The sequence below is a fragment of the Phocoena phocoena genome, chromosome 1 (genome assembly GCF_963924675.1).
Source record: "Phocoena phocoena chromosome 1, mPhoPho1.1, whole genome shotgun sequence".
Taxonomy (NCBI): Eukaryota; Metazoa; Chordata; class Mammalia; order Artiodactyla; family Phocoenidae; genus Phocoena; species Phocoena phocoena.
In genome coordinates this window covers 54361594-54378595 of record NC_089219.1, presented here as the reverse complement: position 1 = coordinate 54378595, position 17002 = coordinate 54361594, and the positions used below count along the sequence as shown (strand labels likewise).

At 36.8% G+C, this 17002-nt stretch overlaps 1 protein-coding gene across 1 annotated transcript in view; it reads right to left on the bottom strand.

The window, feature by feature from the left end:
- The window catches only part of ALG6 (ALG6 alpha-1,3-glucosyltransferase), a 53084-nt gene extending 37187 nt beyond the window's left edge, over positions 1–15897 (bottom strand). The window contains exons 1-2 of the mRNA XM_065889776.1: positions 15816–15897; positions 1385–1469 (exon numbers count right to left, since the gene is read on the bottom strand). Coding sequence (XP_065745848.1) covers positions 1385–1469; positions 15816–15897 — 167 coding nt within the window. The remainder of the gene's footprint in view (positions 1–1384; positions 1470–15815) is intronic.
- Positions 15898–17002: the final 1105 nt, after the last annotated feature.

Here is a 17002-nt window from a genome sequence, read left to right as displayed (position 1 = left end):
CCAAGGATATATTTTCTGTTTTATAAACTGTGCCACTGAGATATATCTTTTTCAATGATAGTCATTATGAATCATACAGCAATGAACTTCAAACTAGGGGGAAAAAAAGAAATCACACCATTTAAACATTAGAACTCGGCACTTTCCCTGCCATGGCCTAGGTTCATTACGGGGTCAGGGAACTAAGACCCCACGAGCTGCGCAGTGAGGTCAAGTAAATAAATAAACAAATATGCACACACCTATTAAAAAAAAAGAATAGTATCAAATATTCAGCTGACCTCTATTTTAAATACTCCAAACTTGGACTAGGGTACAGCCAACCTATTGATAGAGAGTTTAATATGAAGTTCTTGTATGTAACTCTCTCAGAAAGGAGTTATATAAAAGCAGTGACCAGGGCTTCCCTGGTGGCGCAGTGGTTGAGAGTCCGCCTGCCGACGCAGGGGACGCGGGTTCGTGCCCTGGTCCAGGGGGGTCCCACATGCCGCAGAGCGGCTGGGCCCGTGAGCCATGGCTGCTGGGGCTGTGCGTCCAGAGCCTGTGCTCCACGGCGGGAGAGGCCACGGCGGTGAGAGGCCCGCATGCCACAAAAAAAAAAAAAAGCAGTGATCAAAGCAATCAACAGAACAATATAAACAGTTTGCACAGCCAGGTTTAATCAATAATCTACCAGGCACCTAATAAGTAAAAAAATACTGTCATCAATTGTTATCAGAATGTGTTCAACAAAAATGACAGTGCATGGATTTCTGTGAGATATAACTACAGCTAACATTTATTGAGAACTCATTACACTTCAGGCACTGGTCTAAAGTGCTTTAAATGAATCATTTTATTCAATCCTCACAATAACCCAGTGAAATATGTATTCTATTATTTCCATTCTATGAGTGATAAAACTGTGGCAGAGATAGTTAAATAACTTGCAAAAGCTCACACTGCTAGTAAAGGGTACAAGCCTTGATCTGAAGTCTGGCAGTCTGACTCTAGCCCTACACTCTTCACCACTAAGCTACTGCTTTTTTTTCATCTCATATGTTCCTTACAGGAGGAAGCTTTGCAAAACCTCCAGAAGAAATACTCTTAGTCCATAAACTTCCACAGTTTATGTCCTGAGGAGCTTCCATGGCATACAGTGTCCTATCCTCCAAGTTCTAGTTCAGCACCAGATTCCAGCTGGTAACTAAATATATGGGTAACTTTCAGGAGGATGAAATTTCAAAATGAACCGACAATATGCAGGGTAATATATGTGACATCAGTATACAGGAAGATGAGGATTCTGAAGGTTAAGAAATAGCATATTTTCCTTTTAAGTATCTTCAAATAATCTACATTAACTGACCGATAAACAATAAAATCAAGTTAAAATTATCCATACCATTGTTTGATCGGTAAATTAATAGTAATCTCTTGCCAGTGTCTCTGAGCTTCATAATCACCAAACATAGGGGGCTTTCCAGCACCTAAGATGAAAGGTAAAAAAAGCAAAATAAAAATATACTTTAGTATATCAGTGATTTTATTTCCTTATGAAATAAAATCCTTATGAAAATTTTCTAAATTATAGAGATAGTATAGGTGGAGGAAAAGAACACAGAAGTTACCTAAAAAGTCAGAGAGATGAGGTCTGAATCCTAGCACTGCTAGCACACTGAGTGACTGTGTAACCCCGAGCAAATGACTTAACCTCCCTAAGCCTCAGTACATTAAAAACAGAATCAATATTGTCACCTAAAGGACTGTTGGAATAAAGAAAATAATGAACATAAAATAACCTGTATAGTACCTGGCACACATAAACATTCAATAAATATTGTTAACATTAATTAGCTATTAACATTAGTTTCTTTTTTTTTTTTTTTTTTGGCTATGCCGCACGGCATGTGGGATCTTAGTTCCCCAACCAGGGATCAGACCTGCACCCCCTGCATTGGAAGCATGGAGTCTTAACCACTGGACCACCAGGGAAATCCCTTAATTAGCTTTTAATTAATTAGTTGATGATACTAATCATAAGATATCCAAGTTTATTTTTACTTCATGAGAAAGACTGTCAACTATACTATCCAATAAGTATCATAAAACAATAATAACAAACGTCTATATTTTACCAAGGACTTTTACAAGCTAAATATAAATAACTTAAGGTCAAGTACAGAACCAAAAACGGACTATATATTGCAAAGACATTGGTCAGGTCAGGCTTTGATGTCAAATGAGTTATATAAAAACTGCCACGGGCTTCCCTGGTGGCGCAGTGGTTGAGAGTCCACCTGCGGCTGCAGGGGACACGGGTTCGTGCCCCGATCTTGGAAGATCCCACATGCCGCGGAGCGGCTGGGACCGTGAGCCATTGCCACTGAGCCTGGGCGTCCGGAGCCTGTGCTCCGCAACGGGAGAGACCACAACAGTGAGAGGCCTGCGTACCGCAAAAAAAAAAAAAGAAAATCAAACAAAAACTGCCACTTTCTAGTTTTTTTTTTACTTCAGAATTGCAAATAAGGGATAATGGATCTTTAATAACTAACAATTGACAGTGTCTACTACATACCAAATACAACAATGGAGCAGTTATTATTATCATCCCCACTTTACAGCTAGCAAAACAGAGGCAATGGTCACCCAGGTAATGAATAGCAGAGTCTGGACTGGAACCCAGGCAGACTGGCTCCATAATCCATGTTCTGGGCTCCTACTGTGTATTGCCTCACAACTTGGTTAAGGCAGGTTGTTAACCTTAAATCATTTTAAATGATATAAAGGTAATTCCATTTAGTAAATAGTAAACAACCACTATTTAGCTAGCAGTTGACTACAAAACTGTGAGAAGGCCCAAATAGGTACAGTACAGACACAGGTTTCTTAATCAGCAAGTGAAGATCACATATAGTCAAATATATTCAATAATCCATTGGGAAGGTGTGCCACATTGGTGAATGATATGTTATCAATCACCAAACTCTAACCCAGACGTTCTCCAGCGTTAGAACACTACATTAAGTAGAGGTTTTGCATTTAACAGCTGTATTATACCACTATTCTTTAAATGCTAGCATCTCCACCCAAGGAGATACTCCCAAGTATGAGATAATCATGGGAAAAGCAGATTAACATCTCCAAAGCATATACACATTGAGTGACTGCCACAAAACATTACCCACAGTTCAGGCACATGTATACACACACACAAACCTACCGCTGTCTCTCTCTTAGAAAGTACCATATCTTATTCATTTTTGCATTCTCAGGATGTAACTGCACCTAGCAGATTCTCAGTGAATGATGATGTAGGAAGGATGTCAATATTATCAGTATGATATAGCAAGGATTTTTAGTTCAAAAAGATTTGAATTTTTGAGTCCCTGACTTTCCACTTACTGAATGTGCAACACTAAGCAGTTTGTGATGGCAGACGAATTAATTATGCGAAGGCTACTTTAACACAATGCCCATATACTGGTTCTTGTCTCAAAACATCTTTAAGTTACTATCTGGCATTTTGAAATTCCAAGCCTCTGCTCATGCTGCTTACTTCCTCTCCCTATTCATACACCTCTTTTATCAACTCGTATCCAACCTTTAAGAACCATGCAACTGCCAAATTCTCCACAAAACCTTCCCTTATAAATTAAAAACATACTGATCATTAATTATTGACTTCTTAGAACTAATCTTTATTAAGGGCAAACTATAGACATCATACTTATATATATTATTTTATTATTCATTACAGTAAGTCTAACAAGCAAGTGTTGAAATTCTTATTTTCTTCATATTAGGCTAGGGATTGTCAGAGTGATTAAGGAAAAAGAATTATTAGCAACTGCAGTAGTGAAAATTTTATTAAGTACTTAAGAGCAAAATAAAATGCCAAGAGCTTTAGATGTAACTCATTTGATCTGCAACCTATGATTTTACCAGCATTTTACTGATGAGGAGACTGAGACCTTGAAATTTTAAAATAACTTGCCCAGTGTCACACAGCCAATAAGACACAGCTAGTAACATTCAAACCCACCGGCGTTAAATCTCAATACCTGCGTCCTTGTCAGAGAGTAAACAGTAGAGCCATGATTTGAATAGGAAATAGAAGACAATAGCCATAACAAGAAATAAATACCAAACTTGAAATATATCAATTGTTTAGTGAATTGAAAACCCATTACCACAGTATCTCAGAGCTATATCTCCTCCTTCTGTTTAATAAACAGCATGTGAAAAAATGTAGAAATCAAAATAGTTGTCAAGTAGATTTTAAAAAGGAAAAAAAAATTATTGACTTCTCATAATACTTATATGTTCAGTATCATATATTTTGTCACATGATTATACTAGTTTCTAATAGCTACCCAAATAAGAATTTTAATTCCAGTGGACATAGAATGTGATTTTTCCAGAGTTCACAGGAAACATATTGCTAGGCATATAGTACATACTTTCAGTTAAAACTTGCTCAGTTAACTGAACAGGAGGGGGGGATTAACTTACAATTTTTTTTTTTTTTTTTTTTTGCGGTACGCGGGCCTTTCACTGCTGTGGCCTCTCCCATTGCGGAGCACAGGCTCCGGACGCGCCAGCTCAGCGGCCATGGCTCACGGGCCAAGCCGCTCCGCGGCACGTGGGATCATCCCAGACCGGGGCACGAACCCGTGTTCCTTGCATCGGCAGGCGGACTCTCAACCACTGCGCCACCAGGGAAGCCCAACTTACAATTTTTTTAAAGAAGGAAAATAATTTCCCACTGAATAAACCTTATCTTTACGCGTGCACTTTATAGATGTGTGTGTGCTGTGGGGATAGTTTCTCTTTTTGGTGATACAGCTGCTATCTACAGGGAGAAAGGAATTGATTTTTTTTTTTTTTTCTTTTGCTTTTGTTTGCTTGTTTTTGGCCCACTGGGATAATACCTATACAGTGGGCATAGGAAACTACTTAAGTCACAGAGGATCTTAAGTAGTTTCCTACACCTGAAAAAATCCAACTATCTAGATTTTCTGAAATTGCTCTAGACTTGGGGTCAGTGTGGAAGAATTTATTACCATTCTCTAACAAAGAGAAGAGTGGATAATGACTCTCTTCAGGGTTGAGAAACAAGTTTCTATCCAGAGTCTGACCTACCTCAATAAATGCAGCTGACACTGGCTATGAAATTAGTACTTAAGTTTTTAAAACTGCTAAAGAGTCCTTAAAGCAACCCAGAAGACCAACCCAACCGTACCTATCGGAGCTTCATTTGGGAAGGGCAAAATGGATTCCTTCTACTGTGATCAATTCTACAAATTCATTTACATGAGATTCAGAATTACATAAAGAAAGCGTATTAATGTACATTTACAAAGCTTCAATTTTGTCTCATTCTTAGGAAAATGGGCTTAAGCACCACTTAAATGTTCATTTTATTAATTGCTGAACTATTCAGAATTATGTTAGAATTTAAAAAACAAGTAGTTTCTTTGATAACAATACATACTAATTGCCTTTACAATGAAACTTTAAACATTCTAAGGGAAGAGAATTTGGTTAAAATTTTCCATAATAATCCCCCTTTTATATATTCTTAGTGAGTGACAAGAAACATTACAAACAACAATGGGTAAGCTGAGAAACTATACAGTATGTGCATTTCAAAAGAAGAAATAACGGACTAATACTAACCAAGCTCACCTGAGCTTCCTCACTCCAGTGCTTCCTAATTACAATCTTAAAACAAGAAAAACAGAAAGCAAACTAAAATAAGCATGTTAAAAGCAAATTATAACCAAAATAAGTATTTTAATTAATAGAGGGAAAAAAAATCTCAACAGAGTCACAGATGTTACACTCATTCAGTAATCCTCCCAGCCTCCTCTGATATAGAAGTTCGTCACACGTGAACACTAAATGTCACACTGTTTACGATGGAGTTGAGAACTCTGACAGAATCACCATTTTTCTTAGTATTTAGCATTTTTATTTTTCTTATCTGAAAAATAACAAAAATATATAACAACCACCTACAAAAGATGCTACAAATATTTTAATATGCAATAACAATACTTCTCTTACATAGTGATCCAAAAATACTCTTGTTCTGTTGACTTTCTTAGAAGACAATTTAAGAGTAAGGTTTAACTTTTTTGTTTTTGAAGTATAGTTGATCTACAATGAGGTGTTAGTTTCAGGTATACAGCAAAGTGATTCACTTATACATACATATATATCTATGCTTTTAAAAATTCTTTTTCCTTATAGATTATTACAAGATATTTAGTATAGGTCCCTGTGCTATATAGTAGATCCTTGTTGGTTATCTATTTTATATATATATAGTAGTGTGTATGTTAATCCCAAACTCCTAATTTATCTCTCCTCTCCCTTTCCCCTTTGGTAACTATAAATTTGTTTTCTATGTCTGTGAGTCTATTTCTGTTTTATAAGTAAGTTCATTTGTATCTTTTTTTAGATTCCATATACAAGCAATATCATGATATTTGTCTGTCAGGCTTACTTCACTTAGTACGATAATCTCTAGGTCCATCCATATTGCTGCAAACAGCATTATTTCATTCTTTTTTATGACTGAGTAATAGTCTATTGTACATATTCTTTAACCATTCATCTGTCAATGGACATTTAGGTTCCTTCCATTGTATATACTACTGCAATGAACACTGGGGTGCATGTATCTTTTCAAATTATAGTTTTCGCCAGATATATGCCCAGGAGTGGGATCGCTGGATCATACAGTAACTCTATTTTTAGTTTTTTAAGTAAACTCTATACTGTTAAGAGTAAGGTCTAAAATAAGCAACAGGACTTTCCTGGTGGTGCAGTGGTTACGAATCCGCCTGCCAATGCAGGGGACACAGGTTTGAGCCCTGCTCCGGGAAGATCTCACATGCCACAGAGCAACTAAGCCCGTGTGCCACAACTACTGAGCCTGCGCTCTAGAGTCTACAAGCCACAACTACTGAGCCTGCATGTCACAACTACTGAAGCCCGTGCACCTAGAGCCCACGCTCTGCAACAAGAGAAGCCACCGCAAGGAGAAGCCCGCGCACCACAACGAAGAGTAGACCCCACTCGCAGCAACTAGAGAAAGCCCGCAGCAGCAACGAAGACCCAACACAGCCAAAAATAAATAAATAAATAAATAAATAAATAAATAAATAAATAAATAAAATAAGTAACAGGAGTCCTGTTTTCAGATGAGGGAAGTAACTGAGTAAACTCAGACTTTAGGAGAGAAATGTTAGAATAAGTAATGTATGTAAGCCACAGGGATAGAAAAGTATTATATATGCATGCTGTTCTCTACTTGATTCCCATTAAGCATTTGATTATGTACACTAGTAATACTGAAATGGTGTGATTTTTTTAAATTATTTAACCCTATACCCTGATATTAATTTAACTTTCTCTTGAGATAGAGTGCAAAGAAAATAATATATCTGTCAAAATTAGAAATTTTGTGTGTGAAATTGCAGCAAGAGAGAAAAGACAAATCACCTACTAAGGAATAACAATTAAAATGACAGCTGATGTCTGAACATAAGCAACAGAAACTAAAAAACAATGAGAGAAGATTTTCAAAGTATTAACAGAAAATAACTGTCAATACAGAATTCCATATCCAGAAAAACTTTACAACAAAGAGCAAAATAAAGGTATTTTCAGACAAAAATGGGGTTTGCCAGTAACAGACTCTCACTAAAAAAAAAAATACCTCCCAAAAAATACCTCCCAGGAAGAAAGAAAATGATCTCAAAGGAAGATGTACTATGTAAGAAGAAAGGGTAAAAAGAAAATGAGGGTAAAACTGGGTAACTATAAATTGTATAAAATAACAGTGACTAACATCTAAAATCATGAAAGAACTGAAATCCTAGGCAATAATACTGTTTTAATTTGAGGCAGGAGGTGAAGATTTGTAAGTAGAGTTAAAACATTATAAGGTCCTAGTGTTGTTCAAAAAGAGGATATAAATATGAATTTTAGGTTTTGTTAAGTTAAATATGTATGTGAAAATCTCCAGAGTAAGCCCTGAAAGAACAAAATAAAGTATAGCTTCCAAATCAGTAGGGGAGAGAAAATGGAATTAGGGAGGGGAATTGGTTAGACATATTTAAATCACAGGGATTCAGAGGTAGAGGGTAAGAGAATAGAAGAAGATAATACCAAGCAAAAATTAACCTAAAGAAAACTAGTAAAGCTATATTAATTTTACAGGAAATAGACTTTAAGACAAAAGCATTACTGTAAATAAACAGGGACATGACAATGATGTCATGAAATTCAAGTCACAAGGAAAAATATTCTAAATCACCTAATAATATAGATTCAAAATATTCAAACAAAAATTGACAGAACTACAAAAGGAAACTGCAGCTCTCTCAATAACTGGTAGATCAACTGGGCAAAAATCAGTAAGAATATAAAAAATTTGAATCAAAACAACTGATATTAAGTAAATGGATATATGCAGACTATTAAACTGGAGAATATATATTTTAAACCAAAAACAATTCCAGTCTTGAGTACTATTCCAGAATTTAGGAAAGAGGGTATACTCCCTAATTCATTTTATGTGGCTAGCACATCCTTGATAACAAATCTGACAAAGGCATTTTAAGGAAGTAAAATTGCAGGCCAATTTTATTTGTAAGCATGGATGCTAAAATCATAAATAAAAAATTAATAAGCCAAATCTATCAATATACTTTAAAAAAAAGATAATATAACACAAATAGAGTTATTCTAGGAATGCAAGGTTGGTGCAATGCTAGAAAGAACAAAAACATACTCAATGGTAAATTAAAAGCATCTATTAAAATTAGGAACAAGAGAAAGAAGCCAGAATCACTACTTCTATTCAACACTGTAATAAGGTCCTAGAATTAAGAAGACAAGAAAAAGGAAATAAAAAGGGTAGGAAGTAGAAAAGAAGAAATAATACTGTCATTATTCATAGATCACTTTATTTTACACAGAAGATCCAAAAAATACTTCAGAGAAATTATTAGAATTACAAGTTTAGGAAAGTTACCAAATATTAAAAAATAAACATTTTTATACCCCTGGAAAAAGCATTTAGAAAAGCAATTTTTTAAAAGATACCATCTACAATGGTGAGGAAGAAAAGATATTTAAGACACCTAGGAATACATCTAAGAAAGGATGTATAAGACTTTCATGTAGAAAATATAAAATTTTGTTGAAAGACATTAAAGAAGACAAATAAATGGAGAAGCATACCATCTTAATGAATCAGAAGCCCTACCTACTATGGTAATGATTGTCAATTCCACCCAAATTAATCAATAGTATAGAATATAATTCCAGTCAAAATCCCAACAGGGTTTTTCATAGGACTTTAACAATCTGATTTTTAAAAAAGACATATATGGGGAATTCCCTGATGGTCCAGTGGTTGTGACTCGGCGCTTTCACTGCCATTCAATCCCTGGTCAGGGAACTAAGATCCCATCAGCCAAAAAAAAAAGACACATGTGTGTACTAGCTTTTTATTGCTGCATAACAATTATTACAAAATTAGCAGCTTAAAACAATATTCTTTTGTAATCTAATAGTTCTACAGGTCAGAAGTCTGGGTGGGCATAACTTGGTTCTCTGTTCAGGGCTCACAAGGCCAAAATAAGGTGTCAGCCAGTCTAGACACTTACCTGGAGGCCTGGGGAAAGAATTCAGTTCCAAGTTCATTCAGGTGATTGGCTGCAGGTCTGAGGTCGCTGTATCTTGCTGGGGGCTACTCTCTGCAACTAGAGGCCACTCCTATTCCTTCTCATATGGCCCCCTCCATTGTCAAACCAGCAAAAGTGCTGAGTCCTTATGATCTGAATCTCTCCAGGGTTCCCTTCTACTGTCAACTGGAGCAAGTTCTCTGCTTTTAAGGTCTCATGTGATTACAGTGGGCAAACCTGGATAATCCAATGCAATCTCTCTATCTTAAAGTCAATTATGTCATATGACATAACATAATCACTCCCAAATAGATCTCATCATTTTCACAGGTTCTGGGGATTAAGGCAGGACATCTTTGGGGGACCATTTAAGAAATTCTTCCTACTACAATATGAAAGAGAAAAGCCCAAAATAGCTCAGACACCAGTGAAGTGGAACTATCAGGTGGGAGAACTTGCCTCACAACATATCAAGACAAGGTAAAATTATAGTAATAAGACATGGCAGTGATTAAACAATGGATCCGAATGGAGAGCCAGAAACAGACCCTTGTGTGTATGAAAACCTGATATAGACAGAGCTGGTAGTGCAGATTTATGGGAAACGATGGACTATTCAATAAATGAGCTGAAACAACTGTTTTTATCCATGTGAAAAAAAAAATTTTTAATGGCTCCCTAACTCACATGTTATACATAAAGTTCAGTTCTAAGGAGATAAAGACTTAAACAGGAAGGACAAATCTTACAATTTTTTTTTTTTTTTTTTTTGTGGGCCACGCAACGCGGCTTGCAGAATCTTAGTTCCCTGACCAGGGATTGAAGCCACGCCCTCAGCATTGAAAGCGCAGAGTCCTAACCACTGGACTGCCAGGGAATTCCCAAATCTTACAATTTTTAGAAGAAAATTTTAGAAAAATATCTTTGTGATCCAGAAGTAGGGAAGGATTTCTTAAAGATACAAAAGCACAAATCATAAAGGAAAAAGATTGGTAAATTTCATTATTTTAAAGTCAAAAATTTTTGTTCATCAAAAGACACTGTAAAGTGTGAAAAGATAAGCCATTACCTGGGAGAAGACATCTGCAACTTGTACAAAGGTTAGCTTCCAGAATACAGAACACATAGGAAAAAAACAAAAGCCAAAATATAGAATACATAAGAAAAAAACTAATATAAATGTACAAATGACATAAGCAAATATCACAGAGAAGGAAATGCAAATGACTAATAAACACAAAAGTATGTTCAATCTTTTAGAAATGAAATTCAAAATAAATGAATTCAGCAATGAAGGAAATTAAAATTAAAATCACAATAAAATATCATTTCACACACTCCAGCCTGGCAAAAATTCAGAAGTTTAACACTACCAAATGCTGTGAAGAATGTGGAGTAATAGGAACCCTCCCACTTGGGAAGTGCCTCAATACTAGAAAGGCTCAGAATGGACCACCTACATAAAATTGGCTCTAGGAATTGGCACAAATGATTTCTGGTTCATCTCTTGCACTTGCTTTGTTCTAGCTCTGAGGTTAGGCATGAGCTTAAAGAGAAATTGGACAAAATACGATCTGCCTACTTTGATTCTAGCCAAGAAAAAGAAGTCCTGCTATTGGCCCTGCCAAGGTCACCACCAGGCTGCATTTGGAGTATGAAGCTAGAAACTAACTCTAATAACAAAGTGTTCTCTGTGACCAGCTGAAGATGGATTTATGTGTTCCTGTGCCCCCAGCCAAAGTGCATCTCCCAAAATTCCCCCTTTTTTCTATGACTAAAATGCACCCAAATCTTAACATAACCAAAAGAGAATTCATTACCTTCCCCCACTGAATCTGCCCTACCTCTCAGTTTTCAGTCTCAGTATCTCTAAACTTAGAAACCAGACTCATTCTCAAACTCTTCCTTCTTATTTATCCTTGCATACAATTAGTCATTAAATTTTGCTGATTTTTACCTAATTAATATGGCTCTCAAATTTAGTCACTTAGTCCAGGCCCTCATCATCCCTTTCCAAGACCACTGAAACCAGCTATGCATAACAACTTCAAATAAGCATTATAAACATACATGAGGCCACTGCACATAGATGCTACCATCAGTCTCTACACGTTCTACTCCAAACACCATGCTGCCTCTAAAGCTGTCTTCTTAAAAAACAAATCTGATTATGTGAATTCCCGGCTTAAAAACCTCTATTGCCCAAAAGATAAATCCCTCACACGTTACTTCGGCTCACAGTCTGCCTCAAATTTATTTCTGCCACCCCATCTCTTACTGTTCCACTTACCATGCACCCTGTATTCTAGTCACACCTACATCCTCACCAAACCTCAAAGAACTCTCATCCCTTGGTCGTGCTATTTCCTCTTACTGGAGTACTCTCCTCACCTCCTTTTCTGCCTAGTAAAATTCTTCCCTCCCTTTTAGAACAAACTTTAACGTTATACAGCAAATCCCCTACACACTAATGAGTTCCATTCCGAGAGCATGTTCGTTAAGTCCAACAAAGTTAGCCTAGGTACCCAACTAACACAATCGACTATATAGTACTGTACTGTAATAGGTATAATACTTTTCACACAAATAATACATAAAAAGCAAACGAACACAAAAAATAAAGAAAACATTTTTAATCTTACAGTACAGAACCTTGAAAAGTACAGTAGCACAGTACAACAGCCGGCATACAGGGGCTGCCATCGAGTGAACAGGCAAGAAGAGTCACTGACTGGAGGACAGAGAGGTGGGAGATGGTAGAGCTGAAGAATTGTCAGTGATAGCAGACAGAGGGCAAGCTGCAATTTCACTCAGCCCTTACGTTGACGGCACAGGTTCTGGTTCCTTGCTGGATTCAATTCTACCTACCCTCTTGAAAAAACAATCCAGTGATGTCTGGGCAGTAGCTCTTTTTTTCTCATCATAGATGACACGGTAGCACTGAATTGCATTCTGAACGGCTGTTGCAACCTTCGTGTACCATTCTATGTTCAGGTCCTGTGCCTCAAAACTAACTGCCTCCTCAAATAAAGAAAATCCCCTTGCCATTTCCTGCGTCATGAATCTCTTCGGTTCTTCAGTTACTTCTTCTTCCTCTTGTCTCTCTTCGTTCTTTCTCTGGGCCTCCAATTCCTGGCACTTCTTAGCAGTACCAGCTATATCACCACTGCTTTTACGCTTGCCTCCGGACATCCTGGGCTTGAAATAAAGATACTGTACTACTGTACTCTATACAGTACTGTACAGTAAAGTACACAAAAGCACAACCACTTGTAGAGGATGCACACACGTGACAAGGTATGCCAGTCACGTGAACTAATTTACATGATTGGACAGGCGAACACACGTCCGCATCTTTGAAAGTTCACAATTTGAAGGTTCGTATGTAGGGAACTTACTGCATTCTAAGCCTTTCTCATCTGAATTAGAAGTCCCTTGTGCTCCCAGTCTACTTTGTTTATACCACACTATATTTTAATGTAATATATACCTACATATCTGCCCTACCCACTAGACTGTGAACTTCTCTAGGGAAGTAAAAGTGTGATTCTAAGACCCAATTACAACATTTCCGGGGGGGGGGGGGGGGGGGGGCGGTTTCCCACACACATCCAGCAAGCAGTTATCTGGACACCACCTGGGTATCCTATATCTCAACTAAATTCTGACACTATCTACCTGGAGATAGCATTAGATCCTATAAGTTATGGGTTCAGTCCTACAAGACTGCATCCCACACCCCACACCCACTTCAGACACCACTGTCAAGACCCACTGCCTACAGGTTGCAGGTTGCCCCCTCCAACTCAGGGTGTCAATGGCAAATCCAGGTTATCACACGTACTTCTGACTGACAGGCTATAGATCAGAGGTACCCACAATCTCCTCTTTAGGTTCGATCAATTTGCTAGAGTGGCTCACAGAACTCAGAGAAACATTTTTCTTATAGATTACTGGTTTATTATAAAAGGATGTAAAAAAAAAAAAAAAAAAAAAAAGGATGTAAGTTGGGAACAGCCAGATGGAAGAGATGCATAGAGCAAGATGTGGGGAAAGGAGAGCAGAGCTTCCATGCCCTCTCCAGGCATGCCACTCTACCCGCATCTCCACGTGTTCACCAACCCAGAAGCTCTCCAAATGCAGTCCTTTTGGGTTTTAATAGAGGCTTCATTACATAAGCATAACTAATTAAATCACTGGCCATAGGCAATGATTCAATCTCTAACCCTTCCCCTCCCCTCCCCAGAAATCAGGGGGTGGGATTGAAAGTTCCCACCCTCTAAGCATAAGGTTGGTTTGCCTAGCAACCAGCCTCCATCCTTAAGTGGGGGACCCAAAGCCACCTCATTAACATAACAAAAACAACTTTATCATCTCACTTAGAAAATTCCAGCAGTTTTAGGAGCTCTGTGCCAAAACCACAGATGAAGACCAAATATATATGTCTTATTATGAATCACAATATCACAGGTACATACCATGTATTATTCTTGGTCACCCTAAAGACCAGACCTAAAGATATGATCACCAGCAAGACCTATTTTTGCTTCACAGCAGACACTCGGTAAATATTTTGGAGTTAAATGATCTGATGTCAGGATCAAATGAGAAAACAGTTATGAACCACTAATGTGCTGATTTTATTCCTACATTACTAAAAATAAAGCACAATCCATACATATTATCTCAATCCTCACAACAACTGTTAAAGTACATATTAATATTCATACTTTGTAGAAGAGGTACACAAGGTTCATGAAGATTAAGAACCTTCTCCAAGATCAGGCAGCCAACAGGTGAAAGAAGTAAGATTTGAACCCAAGTCTATGGCTGCATTCAAGTGATTTTACTTCCTCAATATTCCTTAAATTCACTTCTCCATCTTTCAACTAACTGCCCTAGTTCAAGACTTCTTTCTCAGAGGCCAGAGAGCAGAGTTAAAGCACTGACTCTGGAATAAAATATAACTATATTTGAGTCCCAGTTGTCATTTATTGGTTGTCTCATTTTCCACTTGTAAATTAGAGATAATACCTATCTTCAGTGGTGTGGTATTAAGGAAAACGCTCAGTGTCTAGCATTTGGTAAATACTTAAAAAAGAGTAGCTCTTAGTTCTATTATTAAGATTGTCTCATTTGTCTCTTTACACCCAACCTTCTTGCTACAATCATTTTTTATTACAATGAAAGCTATTTTTCTAAGACACAAATAATTTCCCGAGCTAACTGTATAGCCAAACCTCTAGCCATCCCTCCCCATCCTTTTCGTTCCTTCTTTTTATGCTATCCAATACCAAACACTTCTAACCATGCTCTCATGCCATCTACCATGTCTTTGCACATGTTCTGCTGTCTAGAATATCTTCCCCATTCCATTTGCCTAGCAAATTCCAACTCATCCTTCAAACCTTGAACTCAAAAATCATCTTCTCTGAAAAGTTTTCTCCAGTGCATCCTGATCACTCATTTCTCTGTTACCTTTGAACCTCACACATACTTCAACATTATAATTATCACATTGTATTGTGACTACTTATCTACTAAAATGTGGACTCTTTAAGTACTGGAGCTGTTAAATATTTAAGTACTCACCTGGAATTTCTAGCACTTAGCATAATGCCTGGAACATGAGAAGTATTAAATAAATACAAGGTTAAGTTTAATCACATCCCCAGCCTCCAGGACCACACTCCATCAATTCCTCCTCCCTTACTCTCACATCGTCCCCAATCTTATTCTCCACTGATCTCTTCCTTTCAATGTAGTAACATGCCTTCTCTACCCTAAACAAACAAAAAAGCCTCTTTTGATTCTGCTCCCCCTTTGAAGTACTAGCTCATTTCTCTCTTCAATGCCTAATAGATAATTGTTTCTCAACCTGTCATCTTCCCAGTTAAAACACATCTTTGTTTTATCATTATCACAAAGCCCATGCTTCTATTTAGCTCTTATACAAATTCTATTTATTAGAATTAGATGCTTAAGTGTATTTTCTTGACTACACCAATAAAACCTAAAATTCTTCTCTGTCCCGGTCAGAAGACTATAAACTATTACCAAAAACTAAAAAACAAACAAGAAAAATGATTCAAAAAATTATTTACCTATCTTAAACGAAAAATGCATTACCTGAGTAAGAATTAAGAGAAACTGTCCACCGTACTGTTAGTCCTAGTAAGACAACAGCTGTCATCAAGTAGCATTTCTCCATATTTCTTCTCAAATTTAGGGAGAGGAAAAATAACAGGACCAATGCTGGAATACTTTTAACACGCAGTCAATCACTTCTTTTCTTGATCAGAGAAATGTTATCAATTCTTTGGAATCAGGAATTTGAGAGGATTTTAAGTGATGCTTTGTTTCCAGTCAAATACTGATTTTTATGTCTATGAAGAAGTAGCCTGCAGAAAAAAAGAAAAAAGATACCAAGAGTTAGCTGAGCATAGTACCTACAACAACAAACCCATTAAACCAAGTAGAAAGATGGAGAAGTGGGGGAAGCGGAGGCGGGGAATAAAGGAAAGGGGATAATTTTAAGTTCCTTATCCCCTAGTCCTCTAGTTGGGAAATGTACCTCAAAATGTAGCTCTCCCTATTAAATGTGACTCAATATATCTAAAGATATAGTAAGGATCTGCTCTCACAAGGAAATATTTCTGAGTGAAGAAAAACAACACAGATGTGTAGATAGTAGGTCAGTTCTAAACAGAGAATTTTTACCTACAGGTAAAAACAAGACCACAAAGATAAACAAAGGGGTGATTTTACCTTTGGTATAGACAGAAAGAGGACTTTTATCTTTATATTCAGCTTGAGAAAATCTTCCACTAAAGTAATTTATGTAGTTTGATTTTTCTTTTCTTCCAAAATATACTTGAACTAACTACACCTACTTTCCATTCTAGAGAATGAACCTTTGTCAGAATCAATAAGAATAGCCCCAACTCTTAAGAGAAAATACAAAAGCAGTAAAATTAATTAACCACTTACATGCTTCATTTTTTTTTTTACTTTTTCCCTATTGGGTAGGGGTTCTAAAAGTTCAAAGATTTGAAAAGTCATGGGCCGTTTTAACCACAGGATATAATTTAATTTACATATATTCAGAAAAATGCAATTAATATATAAATGAAAATTTTAGGGAAAAATTGGCATATTCTACCTACAGGTCAAAAAAGTATTTTCTTACTTAAAAATAGCAAGGGACAACTCTAGAACTAATAAGTCTAGCATCTCAATTAGGTAGAATGACTCAAAGCATTTAATAAGGCTATGTGACTATATTATTCAAATTTGGTTTATATAAATTCCCTTTT